The following is a 25,072-nucleotide window of genomic DNA, read 5'->3' on the forward strand; positions in this document are numbered from 1 at the left end:
AGCCCAACCCCGCTCGCTGCCTTCTCCTCACTTGGGGTAAAAAAGCATAAGAGACAAATGCACCGAGCCACGGCAGAGGCCGGCCGGCTGTCTAAATCAGGTCGAATCAGATTTCTTCGTTCCCTCTTCAATTTCAGTTGCCGGAAAGTGACTCGCCAGTTCACAGCAAGCGGCTCTTCACTCGTCCTTGGCTTTCGGTGACCCGCCACAGCCGGACGTCCGCTGTTGTCCCTTTTCTTTGGTCGTGCAGAGCCAAGAAATTGCGCCGGGCTTCACTTTTCGCAATGCTTGTTTTCTTCTTGACGAAATTCTAAACCTCTCAACGGCCCTCTCGGTCAGATCTCGCATGATAGAAGACCGAGCTGGAAACAAGTCCGACTTGACTCGGTGGTCACTGAGATAATGAAAGCTCCTTCTTCCTCCCACGCAGATACATCTACTCTCTGCCTCTGGATGACTATGGTTGCTCGAGAATGTGGCATTGCAAGGGTCATGGTCCTGTGCGGTCCGCTGACGAGTGAATGTCGACTGTACGCCTAACAACCGCAAGATCGACACTGACTCGAGTCCTGCTAAGAAGAAAGGGAAGGTTTCTGAATGACTCGGAAGTGACAGTACGTACAGTAGCGAAGCTTTTGACCTGAGACCGCATCTTGTTTCTTGGTCATCACCGACGTCCTCTAGGTGGGTCCCCCCGAGAACACTCCGGTCCAACATCACCACGAGACAGGGTACGTACAACTCGTCCTCGTGGCGCGACCGTCTTTTGGCACCAACAGCATGACCAGCCTACCATCTTTATCTTACCATCCTTCCTGCCGCAAGGAAAGCGCACCACACAGGGTCTCACTTCTGTCCATGCAGCAAATGTCCAAGACGCTACCTATTGCTCGCTGCCGTGCCATCATCGCCTAAGGGACGCTGTGCAAAATTCTCAGAATGTCAGACCGTCAGGAGGCTGGGATTCTTGGCTCTTCGCACTTTGTCAGCATTATTCCTCCCAGTTCCCAGTCACGTGTACAGTACATTGCTGTGAAATGGCTCGAATTTTGATTCCGGGCGTGGCCGGTAACACTGTGTCTCGCGCGAAAAAATGCTGAACAATCGTAACGGTCGACATTTGTCAGGAATCTCGAAAAAGCAAGGCAAGTCTGATCACCCCGTCCAATCCGCGTTGTTTGAATTGGCAACTTTGAAATTAAGTGACGGCTGGAGGAGCAGTCCCGGCTGACCCTCTGCTCGCCTCAAGTCGGATTTTCTTGGATTTCTTCTCGTTGGAAGCTCTGTCGAAATTCGTCGCCGGCTCCAGCGCGAGTTGAGTGAGGTGAGGGCGGCTTGAGCAATCAACGTTGGTCGCTATCGCAGAGCACGCTAGCAAGACTGGCTGGTCTTGATCGTCGCAGACACCTTGAACAGCTCTTCTTCTTGACCACCTCCTCACCTATACCACCTCGGGACCGTCACCAACTCCATCCTTCATCATGGCTGCCCCCGTCGCTCGTGGTGCCTTCCGCAAGGCCATCAACCTTCCGTACGTAGTGCAGCCCTCGCTGAGGCTTTTTGTCGCTCGCCCTGTCTTTCCCCCACAGCATCGACACCAAAGTCGCGAAACGCAATCAGCAATGCAGTGACGACAGACTGCAGTGAAAGCACTAGCGGAACAGGCATATCATGCATTCTAAAGCTACACGACTGTTGGTTATGATACTTCTGGTCCCGCATCCGCTCCGTTGCAGGCTCTGCTTCGTTCTTTTGCCGCCTTTGCTTGGTACTTTGCAATGAGCTGAAAGCTAACCTGTCAAATCTCTCTTTCACTTTGTCTCTCCATATCTATCCATCAACTCTCTGCTCCATTGGCGCACTCATACAATGCTGAACGCGAACGCATTCCGACCACCGCCTACACCACCTCTATGTTGCATCTATGATGGCCTCCATTCCGTCACCAACCGCTGTGCTCGAACCAATACATACACGACCTGCTGCGACCATCCTTCTTAACATCTGCTCCATTCACTCTCCCCCCCACTTGTGCGTATTCGTCACGCGGCGCGTTGCAGTCCTACCGCGGCCACCGCCTACAACGGTACTCCCGTCGCTGCCGGCATCAACTTCGCCGTGCGCGCTCCTGCCGACCCTCACGCTCACGGACATGGCCCTTCCCTTCGATCTGACTCCCACCAGGTTCCCAAATGGGCATCCCAACTTCGAAACTCGAACGGCGTCCTCAGCTCCCGATCTGGCGTCAATGGTGAGTAGATCGCAACCTGTCAACCAGAAGCATGCGAGCCCATCGCAGTCACGCTTTCGAGCCTCAACAGTCGGTGCACACCCAGCAAAGCCCGAGACGCCTCTCGCTCTCTGCCGGTCGCATTCAACGTTCACTTTGCAGATTCTGAAGAGACTCTTCAGCGGGACTTGCACGCTTCCACTGGCGGACCCTTTCTCAGCCCGACTCCTCCTTGGACCTGTGACAACATCGCTAACCCTTCATCTACCTTCTGTTCTTGCCTCCTTCAGCCCTTCCCACCATTGGCCAGCCCCGTTACATGTCGTCGTCGTCGCGAAGTCTCCAGGCCTCCCAGCCTGACCAGGTCCCCGACTTCTCCGGTTACCGCGCCAAGAGCGTCGACAGCAACAAGGCCTTTTCGTACTTCATGGTCGGCTCCATGGGTCTGATTGCCGCTTCGGGTGCCAAGGCGACGGTGTCGGACTTCCTCGCCTCGATGGGTGCGTCGTCAGATGTGCTTGCGCTCGCCAAGGTCGAGGTGGACATGAACTCGATCCCCGAGGGCAAAAACGCCATCATCAAGTGGCGTGGTAAGCCCGTGTTCGTGCGTCACCGCACCAAGGAGGAGATCGACGAGGCCAACGCCGTCGACATCTCCAAGCTTCGTGACCCTCAGAAGGACTCGGACCGCACCAAGCGACCAGAGTGGCTCGTCATGCTGGGCGTGTGCACCCACCTGGGTTGTGTGCCCATCGGCGAGGCGGGTGACTATGGCGGCTGGTACTGCCCCTGCCACGGTTCGCACTACGACATCTCGGGACGTGCTCGCAAGGGACCTGCTCCTCTCAACCTCGAGGTGCCCGAGTACGACTTCAACGACCCCGAGAACAAGCTCATCATTGGTTAGAAAGTCCAATTTCACCGTCTTGTCTTTCACCTCAGTAGCTCGATACACAATCGAATTCTTGACTTTACATCAAACCTCTCGTCACTGCGCTTCCGAGACGCTGCGCGCGCTCACTTGACAGCGGGGCAACAGCTTCGACCCGGCCTACGGTAGTTTCTGGCCTGCCACAGCCCTTGGCTACGCCCAGACGTGCATGCTCTTGATCAACAAGCTATGATCTCGATGCTGTGGGAAGATATGAGACAATCTATTGAATGATCAACCTCTGAGACGCGTGAGCGACGTGCGACGTGCTTTGTGTCTGAACTGCGCTGCTGCCTGAGTTTTTTCGACCTCTCCCTTCTGTCTCTCTCACAGACCAACACTTGTCCCTCCAAATTTACCAAAATCAAAAGCACACACAAACGCAGACAGACACGCGCTTTACTTACAGGGCACAGCGCAGGCCGAGCTGAATGAACCCTGATCCTTCAAGCCTCGAATCAACACTTTGGCCAGACACCACATCAGCTTCAAGACACATCTTCCAGACCACAAGAGTGACAGGCCTTGAACCTAGCAGCTTCTATCCTGCACCAGAGTCGCGCTCCTCTGGCTGCCTTCCACTGCTGTAGAGCTATCGGCATGCGCCCAACTGCTTTCACGCTTTTGTTTTACCTTAGCGTAGCCTTGCGAGGACTGAGCATACCATGGCAGCACCTCAGCCGCTCCGCCTGCACTCACGTGTCAAGGTATCCAACCTCGGTCACGGCGAGGTGCTCTTCGTTGGTCAAACCTCCTTTGCGCAAGGTGTCTGGGTCGGCATCGAGCTCGACAACCAGAACGGCAAAAACAATGGATCCGTTCAGGGCAAGCGCTACTTTGAATGCCAAGATGGCTACGGCGTCTTTGTCCGGTCCAGCCAGATCCACGTTCTATCTCCGGAGGAAGAGATGCACAGCGTGGACGACGAGCCATTACCGCCGCCAACACCAGCTGCAAGGGCGTCACGTCCACCATCAACAACCACGCCTTCTGCTACCGCTGCTGCGCGTCTCAGTCCACGCAAGGGTGTTACATCCACACCAGCCCGAGCAGCAGCACCGAGGGCCAGTCTAGCTCCTTCGGCGCCTCCTTCGGCGGTGAGAAGAACCAGCGCTGTCAGCGTTGGCAGCAGCCTTTCGTCAGCATCCGCATCGAGACCGCCGACCTCTGCCAGTATCACATCGCGTTCCTCTTCGCCCGTCAAGCCAGCTCCGAGTGTGCGATCGCCCATCAAAGCTTCGTCCGCTACTGGCCGCGTCTCTGCAGCATCCAGCACCGCGCGCTCAGCAGTCGCCAGCTCCCTTGCAAGCAGAACTGGCTCGCCAGGCACTCCAGTCGCGCCAGGGCGTGCTCTCAGAACGGCTGCCACCACAACCTCCGCTACTACACCGGGCGCGAGGATGCCTGCAGCTGGTAATCCCGTATCAAGGACAGTCACAAAGCCTGCGCCTTCCGCATCAGCATCGGCAAAAGCACAAACTCCCGCAGCAGCTAGAGCAGGACTTCGTCCTGTCCCAAATAGTCGACCGTCCATGGTAGCCGGCACTTCTCGCACGGCTACGTCAAGCCCTAGCGTCGCCTCAGCGTCTCGCGTCGCTGCAGCGCGCACAGCCGCCGCTTCTGCTCCCATCTCTCGCGCCGCAAGCTCAGTTGGGCCAGCCTCTCGCACTGGCAGCTCACTTGGCCCGTCCCGTCTGGGTCCCCGAAGCTCTGGCGGTAGCGCAGTGAGCTCTGGTCGTACGAGTGCATCACAACGACTACTGGACCCTGAAGAAGAAGAGGACTATCGCCTCGATGGTGAGGGCAACGATCATGAAGATCTGCTCGCAAACGATCCACTTCGACCATCTCTAGGCGACCGCGACGATGCAACCGACGAAGCGGATCTGACCATCTCTGCCGACACAATTCCGGACTCAACGCTGCGCTCCACCAGAGCTCTCAACAAATCAACACGCGATTTCATGAGCCTCGTCGAGCCGAGCGCGTCTTCCGCAGCTGTGCGATCGTCCGCCGAGTTTGGCGCCTTGCACAAGGAACTCGAGGAGCTGCGAGCCAAGGTGCGCGTCCTCGAAAAGAAGCGCGACGACGAACGATCCCGCATCTCTGAGCTCGAGCAGCTCAAGGAGCAGGCCGAGATGTCGATCGCAGCAGCGCCCAAGCTCACGGCTAAAGTGCAAGAACTGCAGGCCGAGCTCAAGGACCAGAAGAAGCTGGAAAAGGACTGGGCTATGCAAAGGGACGATTTCGAGCGTCAGCTTTCCAAACTTAACGACGAGCTCGAATCGTTGACGTTGGACCGCGAGATGGCCGAAGAAAAGGCCGAAACCGCTGTCCTCGAAGCCGAGGAGCATCTCATGTCGCTTGAAGCAGCGAATGCCAAGATCCAAGCCCTAGAGAAGGACATGAATCCGCATCTCTCGAGGCAGAGCGCCGCTGCGCGAGAAGAAGCAGAGGATCAGGATGGCGACGATGGACTTGGAGACGGCGTAGCATATTCCGCTGCCGCCGACTTGCTGCAACGCGAAAACGACCAGCTGCGTCGCGTCCTTCGCGACCTGCGTGACCGTTCCAACGAGATCGAAGGAGACCATCGACGCAAAATCATCGAGCTCGAACGCGAGAATGCCGAACTCATCGAGCTCAACTCGACCAATGACTCGCTGCTGCCCGAGCTTGAGAACGCAGAATCCATGATCGAGGACCTCAAGCTGCAGCTTGACGATGCACTCGGCGCTCAGGATTTAGTCGAACAGCTCACCGAGCGCAACCTGCAGCTGAGCGACCTCGTCAAGAAGTTGCGCGATGAGATCGAAGAGCACGAGACCATAGCCGAGATCAACAACGAGCTCGAGGAGCAACACACCATCAATGAGAAGGAGCTCCGCGAGGAAATCGATCTGTGCGAGTCACGCATCCGTGACCTTCAGGTTCGCAACGAAGGGCTCGAGAACAACGCGGTGGATTATCAGAACACTTTCGCCCAGTTCCGCGACCTTGTCTCCAACCTGCAGGGTGAGCTCGAAGCTGCAAAGGCAGAGCAGGCCGAGTACGGAGGCGGAGGCGGTGCAGAACGCAAGGGTCTGGCAGACCAGGCCATGCTCAACCTCAACCTCAAGCTTCAATCGAGTGCGCTCAAGAGCCAGGCCAAAACGATTGATCTCGAGCTCGGACGACTTCAGGCCTCTCAGGCGACTTCGCACCTCGAGATGGTCCGCTCATACCTGCCGAGCGCCTACTTTGAGGCCGATGCAGATGCGGTCAATTGCCTGCTCTTCTTCCGTCGCATGGCGGCCAAGTCGGATCTTATCAAATCGATCGTAGAGACCAATCACGATATCCAGGAAAGTCTGTCAGGCGTCGTTCCCGAGATCATGGTCAGCATCTGCGAGATGCGTCACTCGATCGCCCACTTTGGCGCGCTCTCTCGACAGATTGCAGCAGTCCTTCGTCTCGCACCCACCGAGGTGTTCCTTCGAGGCGGGCGCATGTATCGCGAGAACATGGCCATCGAACGCAAGGTCGACGCTTTTATTGCAGCGCTGCGACGCGAGGAGCTCAAGGAGCAGGAATGTGGTTTCGAGTTCGGCAGGTTTGTCAAGCAGTTCGAAGACTTTACCATGGCCTTAGGCGGAGACGAGAACGACAGCGACCTGGCTGCTAAGGAAGTGGGCTCGGCCAACTTGATCGACCACGATCTCGACACGCTCATTGCAGCGCTCGGGTATGCCAAGCAGCAGCTGGCACAGCTCTACAAGGACGACGACGTCGAGTGGGAGATGGCAGGCAAGAACATCGAGGATGACCTGTTCGACCCACTGCAGGAGCTCATCAATCGAATCCGCAACACCAAGGTGCTGACGCGCAAGGTGTTGCGCAGGCTGCTCAGCCTTGCCGATAACGACGAGGCCGTGCGGATGGAGGCCATCATGCATCTGCCACCTCTAGGCAGGCTCACGTCGCAGCTGGTCACGTTTGCCACGCGGCTATCGAAGTCCATCTCGACCTATGTTGCCGAGGTGCGCTCGTCGAAGTCGGTATTCGAGATCTTGAGAGTGACCGAGATGGTGGCGGAAGCGACGGAAGAGGGCCTGGGCAAGTCGGATGTCAACCTGTGGTCTGGTCCGCTTTCGTCTACTGCGCACCTATCGAGCACAATTCAAACTGTGCTTACTGCGATTGTCGAGCAGGAAAACGTGATCCGTATCGACGGTCCTGGGCCTTGGCTTGCACGAGCGGAGGATATCAAGACGCAGGCAGCGCAGAACCCTGAACTCGAGAGACAGGTGGCCAAGCTGAGCGAGGACGCACGCGACTTGCTGCGACAAGTGAAAGCACGAGACCAGGCGCTACAGGAAGGCTCGATCAAGATCGAACGCCTTCAAAAGCAACTGGAAAAGTCAAAAGCACAGGTGGATGAGCACAGCGATGTGCGTGCTACGCTCACCGAGACGCAACGTCAAGCCAAAGCGTATCAGGATGCGAACGACGCGCTGCAGAGCGAGATCGAGGCGCTGCAGAAGGATCACGACCGACTCAAGGCACAGATGGCTGCAGCGCCGGCCGACGCACTGGCCGCGCACCAGGCGGCAGGCGACGGCGAAGGCAATAATGGTGCAGTTGGTCGTGCGCTGCAGGAAGGCGGATTGGACGTGGGTGCGAGTTACAGCAGCTTGGAGACGTCGTACCTAGTGGATCAGCTCGAAGCGCTCAAGGGCGCACTCAAGCATTTGCGCAACGAGAATGCGGCTCTCAAGGGAAGTGCGTTGCTGGAGCAGATGGAAGCTTTGCCGGTACTCGTACGTCGTTCGCAGCGTGTTGCCGGTGCGCCAACAGAAGGCGAGGCGGCTGCCAAGAGCGGCGATGAGAGCGACACCAAAAAGGTCGGAGAGCCTGTCAAACGTGCGCCACTGCGTTTGGCTCGCACAGCTTCCACGAACGCTCCTGGCGGATCCGTGCGTGCCGAGGCAAAGCAGCTCTACAATACAGCCCTCACCACGTTGGCCTTGTCGAGCGTCGTCGATCTCACTCCGCTTGCCAAGAAGTCGGCCGCCCCTGTGGCCTCAGAGCAGGTCAAAGCTGGGGATAAGGTTCAGATGGAAACAAGGGGGCGACCGTGGTTGCCGTACCACAAGCAGCCAGAGGCTCAGTTGGAGCTACAGGCACTGACAAGGGCAAAACTGCTGAGACAGCTGTCGGCTCTCACGGAGCGATTGGCACCTGCAGTAGGAGCGAGACCGCCTGCGTCCGTGGTGGCATTGCAGACGATCCAAGCGTAGAAGAGGGTGGTAATAGACGAGCTTGCGATGAAGGTGATGCTTTTTGATTCGAATACATGTGCTGATGGTACAAAGGATTCAGAGTGTAAATGAAAGAGCGTGTTCTGCGGTGAGGACGGGGGTATGGGTAGGACGATCGTTCATGCTGAGGTCTCGGCTACCGCGGCCTCGGTGGCGGCGGTACCGTTGGTGGCGTTCGTAGCGGACGAAGACTTGGTGCGTCGCTTTCTCCTCTTCGGCCCGCCGTTTGCGTCTCCGTTCGACTCTGTTGTCTTGCTACGCTCCGATTCCGTCTCTGCCTTATGTGCTGAAGTCGTGGTCACGATTTCTGCGTCACCAGTGCCTGCAGTGGTGCGCTTCTTGTCCATCGGACGCTTGCGCTTCTTCCTCGACCCCTCGGCAGCCGCAGCTCCATCTTCGGCACCGCCGGGGGACTTGTCATTGAGCTTGGATGCGTCGAGTCTGGCGCGTGCTGCATCGCGTTGTTTCTGCTTTTTGAGTTCTTGTTCCCGTTTGAGCTTGTCCTCCATTGTCAAGCGGGGGTTCTTGGGCTTACGGACGGAAAGCGGGTTGGGTGCTTTGCGTTTCCTCTTTCGTAAGCTCTCTGCTGCTTTTGAGTCGTCGCCTTCCTCCTTGTCCTCAGCACCTTCGGCAGCGCTGCCACCGCCGATGATATCCACATCGATGGAAGGCTGATTCTTCAGCAGCCCTGCCTCACTTGCGGGGAGGCTGAGCTTGATATCCTCCTTCTCGTCGATCTTGCTCTTGGTCAATGGCGACATAGGTTCCAACACCATCACTGCCTGCGTGAAATGCATCATCGGCACCGCTGGCACGCCCAACCTCAGATCGCGCCTCAGCTCGCCCTGCTCGCTAGCAACGACATATCTGTGCTTGTTCTCCGGCCCTACACACTGCTTGATGCACTCCTGCGGGTCGATCGCCTCTCGGTGGTTGCACAACCTACGTTCCCACGCCTTGGCCTCGGTCACGGTCGCCTGGTGCTCCTTGCCCAGAGCGTAGAGCGCTTGCATGCAGCACTGCGTGATGAGAGGCTTTACTTTCTTCGTCTGTAGAACGTTGCCAAACTGGTGCACCGGATTGTCGATCTTGTAACGAGTGAGGGCCAGGGCGAATGTGTCGTCGATGAGCAGTTGGAACGGCTCACGAAAGCCGAACTGCAACTGATACTGCTGCAGCATCTTGCGGTAGAGTTTGGCTCGGCGCTGTCTCATTGTGAGTAGAAGTAGTCCGAGTTGCCAGGATAGTGATGAGACAATGGATGTGGATTATGGTGGAAGAAAAAGAGACGGAGAGGTGGGCGAGAGCAAGGGAGGGGGTGCTGGTCGCTGGCTCTGCAGGTCGAAGGCAAATAAGGGTCTGTTTCAATCAACTTTTTTTTGACGGCAGAGCGAAACCTTCCAAAATTTTGAAAAGGGACTCGGCTGTCGGATCTAAAGTGCTATTTTCAGAGAATGTTACTCCGACTCTACTGCTTAACAATTCTTGCATTTTTTGGTGCTCTTGCATCATTGTTGGCGTCGCCGGGTATCGAGCGAGTCCCACCAAGCGGTCCAGTTAGTCAAGGCATGCGTGTCGACATCCGGTGCATTGTGACTCGTGGCACTTCGATTGTATTCTGATTTAGCGGATTTCGCCAAATGCTCGCCTCGCAAGCAGAGTGAATGCGGGAGCGGTGGGCTTGAATGGAGCACCGGTCCTTCGGCGTCGAGTCTGTTGCGGCCCAAGCCGATTCACCGAGAAATGTGGTTCGGTGGGAGTTAGCGGCATCATTGAGCTTACTTCCTGCTCATCTACTCCTTCTCGTTCGGGTCAATCATTATATCACGACCTTCCATGTCGGAGAGTCTCATCTTTCTCGTGGTGTGACGGCACTTCCGACCATTGTACCAGCGCCTTCATTTCTGGTGTTCACGCCCCACATCTGTTATATTCGGCTCTGCCGTGCCACTCTCGAGTATCATATAGCTACAGTACTCGTGTCAGCTACACTCATCGGTTGGCAAAGTGGGCCTCGAACGTGTATCGGATGTGCCAACGGATGTCCGGTGCTCATCTTGATACTCTACATACTGTATGAAGTTCCACAGGTCGACTGCCAAACGTTCCCACCTTATCAAGTCGTCTTTCGCTGAAACCGCCGTGGGAATGTGCCCGATCGGATGGATCCGTTGCTGTGTTTCCGACCTTGGCAACGACGAAAGATAGTGTAAATGTTGAGTCCAGCTTGGCAGCCTTGAGGAGGTGGAAAAAGGCCCACTGTGGGTTTCCCATCTGGTTTTCTATATCACCCTTTCCTTTCTTCCAACTTTCTCTTTCTTTTCCCCTTAAGCTACTCCGGCTCGAATGTTGCTACGTCGAAACAAGCCTTGAAAGGTGGCCCCGACGATGATCAAGAGAGATCTCGAGTTCGACGGCGAGGAGGGTATCGAACGAAGGACGCGTATCGACGACACTGATCCCAGAATTGTCTTCTCACCAGGTCCATCGCCTTACTTCGATCAGCAACAAAATGCTTCGTGGTCCGTCGTCAAAGACTCCACTCCTTTCAACGGCTCAGCGGTCATGGCAAATCTTCCCGATGCCCAGCTCAGCTTCAACTTCACCGGCAACTCTCTTACGCTTGGCCTGCTCTACAGAAAGGACGGCACTAGACTGAATGTGACATTGGAAAATGGCACCTCCTTCCCTATCGAGGTGACCGCTGCAGACACTGCGGCTTCTGCTCATGACGGCGAAGAAGAGGCTCTGCAGAAGAAGAATGTCCGTCTCACGGGACTTTCGTGTGCAAAGCACACCGTAATTCTAGCTGCCTTGCCTGCATCGGATGCTCAGGGAGGAAACGCAACTCAAGCGCCCCTCTACTTTGACTGGTTTAGCTTCCCGTCGGCTGATAGCGCTGCCGCTTGCACCTCCAGTAGCCCAGGGTCTCCTGCTCCTACTAGGGGTCCTACCCTAAACGACAACCACACGATGATGTACATCGGTATCAGCCTGGGCGCCATTCTTCTCTGTTTCATCGTCGCTATCCTCGTGACTCGCTATTTTCGCCGCCGTGACCAGCATCGACGGCCTTCTTCGGCAGCCGAACCTGTACACCACACCTTCCGATCCGGACGCAAGCAAGCGAGTAATGACACGCTCGACATGCCGCTCAACATGTCTCAGCCTCAGCTCAAGTCGTCTTTGGAGACTGCTACCATTTTCCGACCGAGAGGCATCCACGCGCTTGCCCACGACGACTCGTTTTCCAGCAGCCATACGGGCCCCCGACCGAGTATCCTGGACAGTCCTTCTGCAACGGCGGTATCGGCGACCATGCCTTTGTCACAGGAGGAAGGTGTAGAGATGGTCGAGGATGCGGAACACAGCATTGGCAGCATGTTGCTTTGCTTGCAGCATGATCCTCTTAATCGTCCGAGGGACGTTCGGAGCAATGGTAGCAAGGCGCAGTATGATAAAGCGAGGTTGTCCTCGTCGGTGGGCGCCGCGAGCGGAAAGTTTGTACCTCGCTCACCGATCCTCGTTGGAGGACACGAGCTGCAACGCATTCCCAAGGACGACTTTATTCCTGCTTCGACTCGCACCGCTAGCAAGGGTAAAGCCAGATTTCCATCGACCAACAAAATCCCCCGTCGACCCACAACTGCTTCAGCCATCGAGCGGCTCTGCACTGACGCTCAGCATCTCGACATCCAGCGTTCCCTCTCGCCCTTCGATCATACGCGTCCCATCACGAGCTCCGGTGCCGTCATCTCTTCCAAAGCCAGCGAAACCACGCTCTCCTGTCTAGCCACCACGCCGGCCCTCTCCAACCCGGAGAACCCATTCAGACGCAACTCGATCGGCTCGGTCGACTCGCGCTGGTCTTGCATCTCGGCTGATGTCTCAAGTCTGGAAGGTCAAAAGGACGGGCCGTTGTCGAAGGGTGATGTAGTGGAGAAGGTGGAGAAGACGGTGGACAGCGAGGCTGACATGTGGGTTACCGCGAAGGCGGGGGACGACAAGAAGAAGGGGAAGAAGAGGAGGAGCTCGATCGCGGATGTGCCGAAGCGTCCGCCGAAGTCGCCCCATCGGCCGTCGACGGGTCATGGCGCGCCTCCTCCGGCTACGGTGGATCCGCCTTTCACTATCGGTTGACGTTCAAAAGCGGCGTATCTGATTTCATTGTTCGGTGGCTCGGTCGTTCGGTGCTTCAGTGGTTTGGCGATTCGAAGAAAGCGTCTCTCGTTCGAATCTACTTTTGTTTGTGGGTCCCTGTTAAGGTAGAAAGTATGGTACATAGTAAAGCAACACATTCCTTTCTCTCTTGTACAATCTAGCCCGTGTCCTTGCTTTTCCCCCTCTCCGTCTCACAGTCGCTACTTTGCAAAGTCACCGCCGAACTCCAGCGCTACTCGATCCCCCAGCTCGGCCCGTGCAACAAGCTCCCATCCCAGTCGCTTCCACCCATCCTCCCTGTCTCTCCCATCAACGAAGAATTCCTTCGCTGACCTCACACTGCTGAATGGATGCAGAGCAGCTCTTAGTGGCATAGTGATCATCTTGGCCACGCTTCTCTGACGCAAAGTGATGGACGCCTTGCATCGATAGCTGTGATGGCAGTAGCTGGGGGACCAGCCGCCCTTGCGAGGCCCCGGAATCTGCGTCGCGAAGGTCTCTTCCCTTCCAGATATCTGGACCGTTGCCCAGCGCGTGAGGTCCCAGACATCCAATCGGAGCACTTTGCGTGTAAAATCGCGCTGCATGCGTAGGCCCGGCCCATAGTGTACCCTGGTTGAACCTGAGGGGAAGGATAGTTGTGGACCCAGCGCCGTGGGGGGCGCAAAGTACCAGCTGTACTCCTTGCCATCTTGCTTGATGTGGACTCCGATGAGAAAGGCAGTGAGACCGAGGATCGACCCTCCTGCCAACGAGAGCCGCACTGAAGGCGCCGAAGTGGAAGAACAAGGTAGGCTGGGATCGGGTAATGGGGAAGCTCCATGCGCCCACATCCAACCGGAAGGAAATGCTTGGCCCCAATTCTTCTCTACGTGCAGCAGGCCTCGACCCGCTGCTACTGCGTCGTCCAGCTGCAAGCCTTTCGGCTGGTCGTTTGACGTTGATGGGAAAGCGACGTGTTCGAGCGAGAAGGTCGCGGGAGCAGACGAAGAATGCACGTACCAGTGCAAAGGCAAAATTGCTCCCAAGTGCTGAATCAAACCTTCCGGTCCACGACTCCCCATCGGCAGCCTGGTGAAGGACAAAGAGCGCGGCTGCCAGGGACAAAACTTTGAGGTACGCAACCTGACCCTCGTAGCCACCTCCTTTCCTCCCCTTTGCGATCGCGAGGCGTTGCCAAGTGTCATATCCACAGCAACATTCCCGTCCGCTGTCACCTCGAAGAATCCCATTCCACCCTCGACATCCGTGTCGTATGGTGCGGCGGGAAGATCAATCCGGAAAGGCTGCACCGAATAGCTGTCCGACTTACGCCCGACCTTGAGCTGCCACGACGGCACGTACTTGATAATCTCAAAGCTCTGCCCTCCCGCCTTCTTCGAGGCATTGCTCGGGAGCCTTTCATCATTATTCGTCTTGCCTCGAGGTAAAATTGAGTGAAGGTCGCGATGCAGTGCCTCTTCTTCGCCGTGTACGATCCACTTTAGGTAGATACAGATGCGCTGGTCGACCGGCGCCGATTGAAGTTCGCACACGACAAGAATGAGGTCTCCTGGTGGCGAGGTCGGTAGCGTTGCTGATACGTTTCTAGCCCTCGCTGAGTCTAGGTTTGAGGACGTGGGGCGTGGGAGATACGATTCCGGGCTGGCCATGACCGGGTCGATATCGGTAAGCATGGTCTTGGGCGAGACTTCCCCAACTGTTCGTGTGAGATTACCACGAGCAGCGCGGCGTGCAGGTGGTGTTGGCGAAGGTGGCACATCTGCTGCTAGGGACGATAAGGATGATGAAGATGACGCGGAGGACGAGGATGAGGACCGTAGTCTACGGTGTCGGAGTTGATGCGGGGAGCTGGAGGCAGACATCTCTCCATTTCGCGCTTTTGGTATCAGTCGCGGAATGCGAGAGGGCGACGATCTGAGGGGGTGAGTCGAATCGACATCTTTCCGTCTTGAGGATCGATTTGCACGTTGCGAAGACGAATACGAGCGTCCAGAATGCGACGCGAGCCGGATGAAAAAGCCTTCGAACTCGGAGCCCGCTCGATGAGTCGGTGGGAAAGGATCCTCTGCCAAGGGCAAGGCCTTCGAAAGCAAGGATCCTAGCATGGTGTTCGCCTCTATGGCTAGGGCTGTATCCACGTCGAAGAGGTGCTTGGGGTCAAGGAGTGATAAGGACGAAGGTGCGGATGGCTGAGGTGGAAGATGAGGAAATGCGGGGATGCGCCGTCAGCCGGATCTCGGGAATGTGGAGGAGCTCAAGATTGATTAATTTGTTTAATCAAAAAGATGACGGCCAAGAAATGCTGCCCAAAAAAGAAAGAAGAAACGAAATGAAATGAGTTTGAATGGTAATATACTGTACGTTACGGCTGTCCCACCGAAAATCCAATTTTTGATTGTTCACGCACAAGCCAACCGACTCTCACTCTTCCCAACTTTTACTTGCTCGCCTTCCTCCCCATCTACTCTAGACGATCATCCTTGCCCTCGCAAAGGCCTTAGAGATAGAATGCCAGGCAAGTACGCGGCCAACGATCTTTCCGACGCCGCTCTTGGCTGGTCTGGCCTCCGCATACACGATGGACACTTCATCGATTCCTACGGTCGCACCATCAACCTGCGCGGTGTCAATGTTGCCGGGTCTTGCAAGCTTCCCGCTACGCCCAACGGCCTCTCTCACCTATACGAAGGCTTTTACGAGTCGCACCGCATTGTCTCATTTGTAGGGCGGCCTTTTCCGCTGTCAGAAGCTCCATTGCATTTTGCACGACTCCGTGCGTGGGGCCTGCCACTCATCCGTCTACTTGTCACGTGGGAGTCCATCTCGCACAAGGGTCCCGGCGTAAACGACGTGGATGGAGACTACATTGACTATCTCGAAAAGCTGTTTGAGCTCATGGCCGAGTACGGCTTGAAGTGCTTCGTATGTGCGCACCAGGATGTATGGTCGCGTTTCAGCGGTGGTTCAGGTGCGCCTGGATGGACGTTCGAGGTGGCTGGCTTGGATGTCGAGGCGTTCACACAGACAGGAGCAGCATATATTCACTGCGTAGATGAAAAGCTGAAACGGGAAGCGCAGCAGGGCTCGGCAAAGGGTAAGAAGGAAGCGAGCGGTGCCTTCCTGTGGCCATCGGGCTATCAGAAATTGGCCGCCAGTACCATGGCGACGCTATTTTGGGCTGGAGACGCACTCGCTCCAAAAGCTACCGTTCATGTTGATGGCAAGCAGGTTGGGTTGCAAACGTACCTACAATCCTCTTATATCGAAGCATTTGGTGTGCTGGCAGATCGACTGGCACCCTTGGAAGCTTGCTTGGGCTTCGAGCCCATGAACGAGCCGCATCGGGGGCTCATCAATCTGCACGACTTCCACTCTTGGAATTACGAGACTGATCTACACATTGGTCACTTTCCTTCACTCATTCAAGCACTCGCACTTGGAAGCGGATACAAGCAAGACGTCAAGTTCTACGTCAAGACATGGCCTGTCCCCACGCGCGTCTCACACACGGCCACCATCGATCCCAAGGGTAAATCGTGCTGGCTTTCGTCAACTCATGATGGCAGCGCAGGACTCGGCACTTGCATCTGGCGTGCTCACGGCGTGTGGGAATGGGACGAGTCCAAGCAGGTGCCCGTCGTGCTGCAGTACGACTACTTCGAAAAGGATCATCGACAGGGACGCGAGGGTCAGCGCATCGAATGGTATCGAGACTGTTACGCGCCCTTTTTGCGTCGATTCACCGAGCGGGTCAATCGCAAGGCTCCCTCGGCGTTCACGTTTGTCGAACCGATCCCGAACGAGTTTGTGCCACCTTGGATTCCTGCGCGCGTGATTGAAGATCCCGCTGTGGCCAAGCAGTACAAGGAAGCGGCGTACAGTCAGAAGTACGCTATTCGCACGCTCATCGATACGCCTCGACCAGGCGGGGAAGCCGGATTCGTATATGCGCCGCATTTCTACGATCTCAATGTGCTCTTTGGCAAAGTCCACTCGTGGATGAGCGTCAACGTTCAAGGTCTTAGCAGAGGCATGTTCCTTCTCAAGGCGTTGCACTTCGGCGTGCAAGGTTTGCGCAAGAACTACTTGGCACAGATCGGCAAGATCAAGGAGCTCGCGTATGCGTCGCTAGGTAGCGTGCCTATCATCATTGGCGAAGTCGGGCTGCCGTTCGATATCAACGCCAGACATGCTTACAAGACTGGCGACTATTCGAAGCATCACGAGCTGCTCGATGCACTCATCAACGCCATGGAGAAGAAAGGGTTGGGGTTCACGCTGTGGAACTACAATCCGGACAATCGCGTCGAGTATGGCGATGGCTGGAATTTTGAAGATTTCAGCATCACCAATGGGGATCACGACCACGAGGAAGGGAAAGCAGGTGGTGGCACGATGGGGCTAAAACAGGATTTTCGAAATGCTGAGCACGAGGGCGATGTGCTGTACAAAGGCGGACGTGCATTGGACGTCATCATACGACCATATGCGGTCAAAGTGGCCGGCGTCCAGGTGTATACCGAGTTCGACGTCGAGACCCTGTTCTTCGAGGTGCACTGGAGAAATCTTCGCGATGGCGGCGAGAGTGAGAAGTCGCAGGTGACAGAAATCTTCCTCCCCGCCTACCACTATAAGAATCAGCGCTTCAGCATCACCACCACCGACGCAGAGACCACGTTCAACGCTGAACTCCAGACGCTGTTCGTCAAGCATACCGATCTACGGGCTGGAGTGGTGCACAAGCTCAAGATCGAGTTGGATGACCCGCACGCACGAAGGAGAAACAGACTCGAGCAGAAGCGCAGGTTGGTCGAGGCGAAGGGACTGTTGGATAGAGTAGGAAGGTTAGTGCCGGAAGGCGTGGTGCTGTGGTGGGATGCATTGAGTGCGGCACAGGTGTCGAGTCTGGTCGTGATCGCGCTGGTGGTGGTGATCGGATTATGGACGGCTGATCACCATATGAAGCGATTCATGACTGAGGGGAAGGCAGAGTTGTAAGGTCTCGTCAAAAGAAAGCGATAGAGTCTCGCAGCTAGTCTTGCTTAGCCTCAGCAAGCAAGACACAGCATCAATGCATTCATCATCATCATCATCATCATCGTCATTGACAACGCTCTGAAGACGTGAGTGAAACTTTGTGTTTTTTGTGACAGGTTGCGGTATAACAAAGTACATTAAAATTCCTACCCTGCTGCACGGCCCACATGTTTGAACCCTTGATTGCCGCCCTTCCTCTTTCTTCCACCATCGAATCCAACACCTAATCGTAATCTCAACCACGCTCAACGTCAGCCGGAGTGAGGTCTCCGCGAGATGGCGTCTACCTTATCAGCGCCACCTGCCGTGGCGTCCGGCGGCGCACCTCGGCCACCCCATCAATCGACCCCACTGCCGCAGCCCGCCGGAGCACCTCCTTCGCCATCCACAGCTCCCCACAATGCGGGTCCGCACCTGCTCTCGCTGAAAGTCATGCGTGCATCCGCACCATCACTGGCTGTCAGCGAGAAGCCGTTTTATGAGCTCTCTGGCGTGGATGAAACCACTTCCTCCGGAGACGAGCTGATCGGCGCAGTGGGGAGAGGTATAGAGGAGAGCCTGACGCACGACTTGCTGTCTAACCGATGGGAAGGGGTCAATGGCTCGACGTCGGCAGCGAATTTTCCGATCAGCAATCTCCTCGTCCTACCCAACTCTTTTGGCACACTGTCTCTTGGCGAGACGTTCCGCACCTACCTCTGCGTGCGCAACGAGGCCGCCACCGCCGTCCGGGAACCAAGTCTCCAAGTCGAGATGCAAGTCGGAGCCTCAGATTCACAGCAGCAAGCTGAGAACGTCAAATGGCACCAGCTGGCACACGTAATCCTGCCCACACCGACGCGGTTCAGCCCAGATCCCACTGCCGCCGACACCGCCGAGGACGCAGGCCGACCAGTGTGGGAGCTCGCACCAGCCCAACCACTCGAAACATCGCTCGGGTACGATATCAAAGACCTGGGCCCACACGTGCTCGTCTGTACCGTCGGATACAAGTCTCCTCTGCAACAAAACAATGAGATCGTATGGGTCGAGAGATCCTTCCGTAAATACTACAAATTCAGCGTCGACCGCTCGCCCATCTCGGTGCGCACCAAAGTGCACCAGCCGCGCCACGCCAGCTCCCTCACGCATCCGGATGCAGCCGTGCGAGGCAGGGTGGAGCTCGAGGTGCAGGTGCAAAACGTTGCGGGCAACGGCGCGTCGTTGGTGTTTCAGGGAATGATGTTGAAGCCGGCGCAAGGGTGGAAGTGGCAAAGCATCGATCGGCCGTCGCTCAACAAAGGAGAGGGATTGGAGGATATGTGGGTGGGGAGGAGCGGGAACGAGGTGCTTGCGGATGGGGATGTGAGGCAGTATTTGTTCGCCTTGACGCCAAGTACGGCGGCGACGGTGGCGGAGGAGGCGGCGAAGGCCGGGATTGATCTCGGCACGAGTGCTGAGGGTTACGCGATACGGGGGGATGCACTGGGGAATTTAGATATCAGCTGGAGAATGTCATCCGGTGAACCGGGACGGTTGCAGACATCGCAACTCGTTCGACGGCGGGTGGTATCTCCTCCCGTGACCGCGCCCAGCTCGTCGGTCAAGCTTGCACCGCAGCTGAGCGCGCAACTCACATTGCAGGCTAGCGCACTCGAGAGACTGCGTAAGGTGAGGCCAGGCACTATGGTCGAGCTAGATGTCCAAGTGGCCGTGTGCGATGTTTCGGGTTTGCTGTTACCCGCGAGTACCGCGAGCACCAACGGAAGCGGTGCGGGAGACGACGACGACGACACGCCGCTCTCCGAAATTGCCTCGTCCTCACCACGCAACAAGCGCGCCGCCTTGCAGTCTGCCACAGATCAACCGCTCACCATCCGTCGGACCCTGCGCCTAGCGCTGCAACACTGCTCGATCGAACCGCCCACCCCTTCAACCGCCCCCTTGGCCAACCCCGCGTCCGCCGCCGCGGCCGATCCATCGATGGCTGGAGACGCACCCTCAACGCCGCGCAAGACCCCTCTGCCGAGCCGCACATCTACACCAACCCAAGCATCCGCAGTCTCAGCGCTCAACAAAGCGCGGCTGCAGGCAAACCTGTCCAACCTGGTGCGCAACAGTTCGCTGTCCCTCCGACCGCGTGCGTCGGTGGACTCTCCACGGCCTGCGGACTCGGACAGCGGCGCAAGTCGGAGCGGGACGCCGCTGCCGCCAGCACCGCCGCCCAAGACCGAGCTCGCTCATGCAGCGCCCGTGGACGAACACGAGGTGCGCAAAGTTGAGAGCTACATACTTCCCGAGCCGGTCATCGGATGGGAGACGCTGGTGGAGCTGTACAAGGTGTACAGCGAGACACACGCGCAGGCGTTGACGCGCGCAACGGCGCTGCCCGTGGTGGTGCCAGAAACGTTCCTCCCCTCGCCTGCCACCGTCGCGCTCCCGCTCGGGTCGACGCTCATCTCGCTCTCTGACGCACACCTGTACCTCTCCGCCCTCAGAACCCCGGATGGATCCCTACGCCGCTCCCCACCCACCGGCCAAGCGAACCGAGCGGCACACACTGCCACAGCGACACTGCAGTGGTCGGTCGCCGACGACGTCCAACTCTACGATGCGATCCGCTTCGGCGCGGTACGTCTCGTCTTGCTCTCGTACTCCGATTCCGTCAACGGCATCGAGGACGAGCCAGTGCAGTGCATGACAACAATACATCAGCTGAGCGTGCTAGCCGAAACAGTGGTTTTGCCTCACTAAGATGATCGGGCCGCCATCACTCTCACGCACAAAACGCAACGTCACGAGCAAACGCTGGTGTGCTAAAGAAATCTAGTTGCAGGTGCAGGTCACAGCACGTCCTTTACATTCTTCACCAACTCGTGCAGCGTGAACATCCTAAGCAGCCCTTCGGCCACCGCCTTATCTGCTGTGATCTGCCTCCTGAACTTCGTCCCCTCCTCCTGCTTGTGAGAAGCATGGCAAACTACCAGCTGAGACGCCTCCCCACCCGCGCCGCTCGCCGGAGGTAGCAACACATCGACAAACCCATACCCGCCCTGCACTTCCCCATCGATGCTCAACGACGCCTTCCCAGCGCTCTCTGGAAAGTCAAACTGAATCCGTGAGAAGTCGAACCCCAACCCCAACCCCAGATTCTTCGTATACGCCTCCTTGTACGTCCACAGCGTAAACAGCCTCTCCAACGCCATCTTCTGCCCCTCTTCTTCGGAACCGAGCTCCAGAGGTTCGAGCACCCACCGCGTCTCAGTCGCAGTGAGCGCCATATCCATCGTCTCGACAAACGAGCGGATGTCCCGTTCGTACCGCGGCAGCTGGAGCGCCATCACGTCTGCACCCACCCTAGTCACCTTTCCGATCTTTGCGAGGGCAGAGACGCTGAACGCCATGACGACCCAATCGCTGTCGTGCGAGATGTTGAAGTCCACATGCACGGGCAACTGAGGCGCCGAGACAAACGGCCGACCTTCCGGCGTGGTGCTGAACCGGATGCTGTCCCAGGCGACGTGGAAGCGCGTTGCCAGGAAAAATCGCGGCAGTAGACGCGCAACGAGCGAGCGCACCCGGTCCACTTGACGGTAGTAGCGCAGCACCTTTTCTCGGTCCGCTGCATTCGCCTGTCCTGGCAACAAGCTAGCCACATCCTCTTGCAGCTGCTGTTCCGTTATATCTCCTGAGTGAGCAGACACATCAACGGCCCAGATCTGTAGATCAGGATCGTCATTGAGAGGAGTCAAGGCGACGGAGGGGTCAGTCAGCTTGCTCTGGGGTGTGGAGGCGGGATCCAAGGCTTCTCCCGTCGCAGGGCTGCCTTGACTCTGGGGTTCGGCTGGGGCGGATGTGGACTGACCTGATGAAGTTCCAGCTCCAGTGTGAGCTGTTGTTGAATCAGCGGTAGCGGTGACGGCGGTAGCAGTAGAGACGACAGCGTCCTTAGCCATGATGAATGCATCGATGGTGTTGACACGGCAGTCGCGAAGGAATGAAACAAGATCCGTTCCACCCGTTCCTTTGGCGCCTCCTCCGTTGTCCTTCGAGTTGGTGTCGAGCATGGCTGCCGCTTCGGCCTCGGCATCTGTGTGCGCCTTGGCCCGAGCAGCCAAGCGGCGGTCAACGTCGGGCTCGCCAGTGAAGCCCTTGGGTAGTGGCGCGTACGCATCGGGTGGCGAGCCGCGCGCCTGAGCGACAATGTAGAGATAGGCAACCTTCATGTGCTCGTCACGCAGGCCCTTGAGCTCTTTGAGCGCATTGTCGTAGGCCGCGGGCAGACCCTCGTCGTTATCCTCCATCTTGGCTTTGAGTGCCAAGCTGCGGATGGGATGGGGAAGCTCTCGGGGGACGGCTTGATCGTCTACATCGCTCTCGGCAGCGACATCAGTGGATGGCTCCTCGTCGTCGTCTTCCTCGTCAACATCAGCGTCGTCGAAGGCAATGTTGCGCAGATGCGAGAGGAAAGCTCGATGATGACCAGGCATGTAGAGCGACATTCTCTCCATGAACGTGGCATCTGCGCCTCTAGCATCACCGGTCTCGGTAGCAGCAGGACGGTTGAGACGCTCCTTCCTGCGTGTGTGGTCGACGTCGAGAAACACGTCGATGGCGTGAATCATGGAACTCTGTCCGGCAGAAGGCCCGGAGAACACGCGCATGACGCCCTCAGGGTCGACTCCCTCAAAATGCCAACCTGGTTGCTCTCCCTTGTCAACCGTGTCGCTGCCGACAAACCAGGGACGGATGCCCCAATAAAAGATCTTGGGGTCGCAGCCATTGCGAACGTCATGCAGCAACTTTGTCAAATCCTTGATGACGACGGCGAGCCTGTTAAGGTAGCCGGCGATACGACGACGAGCAACGCGATCAGCGACGAAGGCCTCGTCCAAGCTGACACGCATGAGCTCGAGTGCCTCGACACCTCTGGCCTCGATGAGTAGCGACGTGAAGAAAAAGTGGTGCTCCGAGGGGGTGGCGGTGAACGTCTCGACGATGCGAAGGTTGTCTGGCTCGAGGCCACGTGTTGGGTCGAGGTAGTCCCAATTCCACAACACGGTGGTGGCGTAGGTGAGCACGGGAGGCAAATCGAGCTTTTGCGAGAGCTGTACCCAAGGGACTGCAATGCCGGCGGGGAGACGTCGCATGTACTTGCCGGCGAGCTCATCGGTGAGATCCTGTTCGTCTTGGAGCTCGTCGGTCGTTTTGCGAGAGAATATGCTGCTTAGCCATGTGCGTTGCGGACCCACCGAGAGCGCATCATCGGTAGCTTTACGGGGCTGACTGTGGATGTAAAAGTGGGCAAGGAAGGAGAGAACGACGTGGCCTCGACGTGCGTAGCGAATGTCGTTGGCGAGCTCGTCGGAGAGGGGTAAGACGGGCATTTGGCGGAGCGAACGACGCCAACGACGAGCGAGGAGTCGTTGCTGCTGCGTGATGGTGACGCCGCCACCGCCCTGCATGAGTGGAATGCATTTGGCTTGATCGAGCGCCTCCTCCCAGTGTTCTGCGTGCGGGCCGCTGAGTCGTTGCACGGGCGCCTCTGGTGGAAGGAAGCCGGAACGAACATCGATATCGAAATCGGCAGCAGCCAGCGTCGAAGTGTCTGGGATCTGCTCACTGACAGTGGAGAAGCCAGCTGGACGCGGAACAGCATCAGTGAGGCGATCTACAGGCTGGGTGATGTGGCCGAGAGACGAAGGCAAGGCGGGGATACCGGATCGGACAGCAGTGGCCAGCTCGGACAGCGGTTGCAGTGACGGCGATACAGATGAGAAGATGGTGGTTTCGTCAGAGACATTGCTGAAGCCAGAGACGGGCATGGACGCTTGGCTGAGAGTGGATGCAGCCGAAGAGGTGGAAGTGCGTCGAGCGAGGGGGTGGTCTGAAGACGATGTGCCGGGCTGACGAGCCTTGTTAGGGCCTCGCTGCTGTGCCAAAAAGTGGTCAGGCGGTACTTCAAAGTACTCTGCCTCGTCGTGGGTGTCTGGCCATACCGGGTAGACGGTCTTTTTTGGCGATGCCGAGAGACGGCTAGGGCCAGCGATGTTGTGTGAGGCGATTGTCATATTTGATTTTGTTGTTGACGTCGCGAGGCGGGCAGGTCTAGGTGCTGGGCGTTGAGTGCTGGATGAAGGAGAGAAGCCGAGGGAAGGCGGGCAGGGTGGCAGCTATATAGGTTGTCAGCAAGTTGTCGTGAAGGAGACCGGCGCAGCAGCAACCGATTGACTTTTGATCAGAGAGTTGTCGCTTGGGATGCGCGTTGAGCGGCAAGCGGGCGAACGTTGATAGCAGAGATTGCGTTGCGCGCGGACGTTGACCTCGGAAAGGAATGGGCGAACGTGGGCAACAGGGATCCCGACGATCAGGAGGAGAAGTGGGTGTGCTGGGCAGAAAGGGACAGCCGAGTGACAGATGACTGCGAGTCTCGAGTCTCAAGTGTCGGAACGCCCCCAACGTCAGTCGAATCTCGTGTGTATCAATGTGTGTTGCCGGACAGCGCAGCCGATGCTGGGAGGGAGGTGGTGATTGCGGGATCAAGGGATGGAGAGTTGGCAGGAATGCACGAGTAGGCTGAGTCTTGGGAGAGTCACTTTTTGGACTCGGTAAATCAGGGCCTCAGCTGCTCCTTCTCGTTGTTTGTCCGAAGTAAGCGGCAGTTCCCGAATCGTCTTGCCCTCTGAAAAAACATCGAAACAAAAACAGAAAATTCAACTGTGGCTGGCTTTCTTGCCATGAACCATACAGTACAACCAGTATGACCGGGATTTCGTGCTTTGCCTCATCAATTATAAAAACATGAAGCATTTTCGATCCGATTATCCATCAACGATTTTGAGGTCGGGCGGCGGCATTGTCGCGCTCTGCAACCACCAAATCGCGTCACAGCCTTCCGTCGGTAATCACCCGAATCTCCACTTCTTAAAATTCTCACTTTCAGTCCAGATCGCGACGCCCCGATCTCGATTCGATTCGATTCGATTCGAATCCGTCTGTGTTTGGTGTATCAACGAGAGGGAGCCAGCGCTCGTCGAAGACTTTTCGCCGCGGAGCCAGCGGCCGGTTAGTCATAGCAATCTCACATTATTGGTCCACGAGCCTTCCAAAGAGAGCTTGAGTAGGGTGCAATTGCAGGCCGACAGCTATGGCAGCAAAGCCGAGTCGAGTTAGTTTTACGGTAGAATGGGGGCAGCCTTGTCCCTCCCCTGCTTAACGCCGTGGTACGTTGATTGCCTTACCGCCACGTTGATACAGTATGTACAGACATGGGTGGGCCCCCATTTTGAGAAAGCACCTCTTCGGCATGTCCACCTCACACCAAGCAAAGGAGGACGATCTGCAGATCATCACTGCAGGCGCTCTCGCTTCTGTTGGCTGTGTTTGAAAGCTTCTGCATGGCGAATACGGTAGGCGCTGACCTGCTGCTGC

The 25,072-nt window shown here is 57.0% G+C and overlaps 8 protein-coding genes across 8 annotated transcripts; 5 read left to right on the forward strand and 3 right to left on the reverse strand.

The window, feature by feature from the left end:
- Window positions 1-1,481: 1,481 nt before the first annotated feature.
- On the forward strand, window positions 1,482-3,137 carry EX895_001254 (uncharacterized protein; the record flags this gene model as incomplete). Its single annotated transcript, XM_029881853.1, has 3 exons — window positions 1,482-1,531; window positions 2,061-2,251; window positions 2,521-3,137. The coding sequence occupies 3 exons, from the start codon at window positions 1,482-1,484 to the stop codon at window positions 3,135-3,137; spliced, it is 858 nt and encodes a 285-aa protein (XP_029741941.1).
- Window positions 3,138-3,826: 689 nt separating this feature from the next.
- Window positions 3,827-8,440, forward strand: EX895_001255 (uncharacterized protein; the record flags this gene model as incomplete). Its single annotated transcript, XM_029881854.1, has 1 exon — window positions 3,827-8,440. The coding sequence occupies one exon, from the start codon at window positions 3,827-3,829 to the stop codon at window positions 8,438-8,440; it is 4,614 nt and encodes a 1,537-aa protein (XP_029741942.1).
- Window positions 8,441-8,580: 140 nt separating this feature from the next.
- Window positions 8,581-9,675, reverse strand: EX895_001256 (uncharacterized protein; the record flags this gene model as incomplete). Its single annotated transcript, XM_029881855.1, has 1 exon — window positions 8,581-9,675. The coding sequence occupies one exon, from the start codon at window positions 9,673-9,675 to the stop codon at window positions 8,581-8,583; it is 1,095 nt and encodes a 364-aa protein (XP_029741943.1).
- A 1,174-nt stretch (window positions 9,676-10,849) lies between these two features.
- EX895_001257 (uncharacterized protein) lies at window positions 10,850-12,601 on the forward strand (the record flags this gene model as incomplete). Its single annotated transcript, XM_029881856.1, has 1 exon — window positions 10,850-12,601. The coding sequence occupies one exon, from the start codon at window positions 10,850-10,852 to the stop codon at window positions 12,599-12,601; it is 1,752 nt and encodes a 583-aa protein (XP_029741944.1).
- Window positions 12,602-12,822: 221 nt separating this feature from the next.
- Window positions 12,823-14,487, reverse strand: EX895_001258 (uncharacterized protein; the record flags this gene model as incomplete). Its single annotated transcript, XM_029881857.1, has 1 exon — window positions 12,823-14,487. One exon carries the CDS (start codon window positions 14,485-14,487, stop codon window positions 12,823-12,825), a length of 1,665 nt encoding a protein of 554 aa, XP_029741945.1.
- Window positions 14,488-15,133: 646 nt separating this feature from the next.
- On the forward strand, window positions 15,134-17,623 carry EX895_001259 (uncharacterized protein; the record flags this gene model as incomplete). The annotated part of the gene is made up of 1 exon (XM_029881858.1): window positions 15,134-17,623. One exon carries the CDS (start codon window positions 15,134-15,136, stop codon window positions 17,621-17,623), a length of 2,490 nt encoding a protein of 829 aa, XP_029741946.1.
- Window positions 17,624-17,938: 315 nt separating this feature from the next.
- Window positions 17,939-20,395, forward strand: EX895_001260 (uncharacterized protein; the record flags this gene model as incomplete). Its single annotated transcript, XM_029881859.1, has 1 exon — window positions 17,939-20,395. The coding sequence occupies one exon, from the start codon at window positions 17,939-17,941 to the stop codon at window positions 20,393-20,395; it is 2,457 nt and encodes an 818-aa protein (XP_029741947.1).
- Window positions 20,396-22,357: 1,962 nt separating this feature from the next.
- Window positions 22,358-23,712, reverse strand: EX895_001261 (uncharacterized protein; the record flags this gene model as incomplete). Its single annotated transcript, XM_029881860.1, has 2 exons — window positions 22,358-22,369; window positions 22,468-23,712. 2 exons carry the CDS (start codon window positions 23,710-23,712, stop codon window positions 22,358-22,360), a joined length of 1,257 nt encoding a protein of 418 aa, XP_029741948.1.
- Window positions 23,713-25,072: the final 1,360 nt, after the last annotated feature.

This window comes from Sporisorium graminicola, chromosome SGRAM_10 (genome assembly GCF_005498985.1).
Source record: "Sporisorium graminicola strain CBS 10092 chromosome SGRAM_10, whole genome shotgun sequence".
In the NCBI taxonomy this organism is placed as follows: Eukaryota; Fungi; Basidiomycota; class Ustilaginomycetes; order Ustilaginales; family Ustilaginaceae; genus Sporisorium; species Sporisorium graminicola.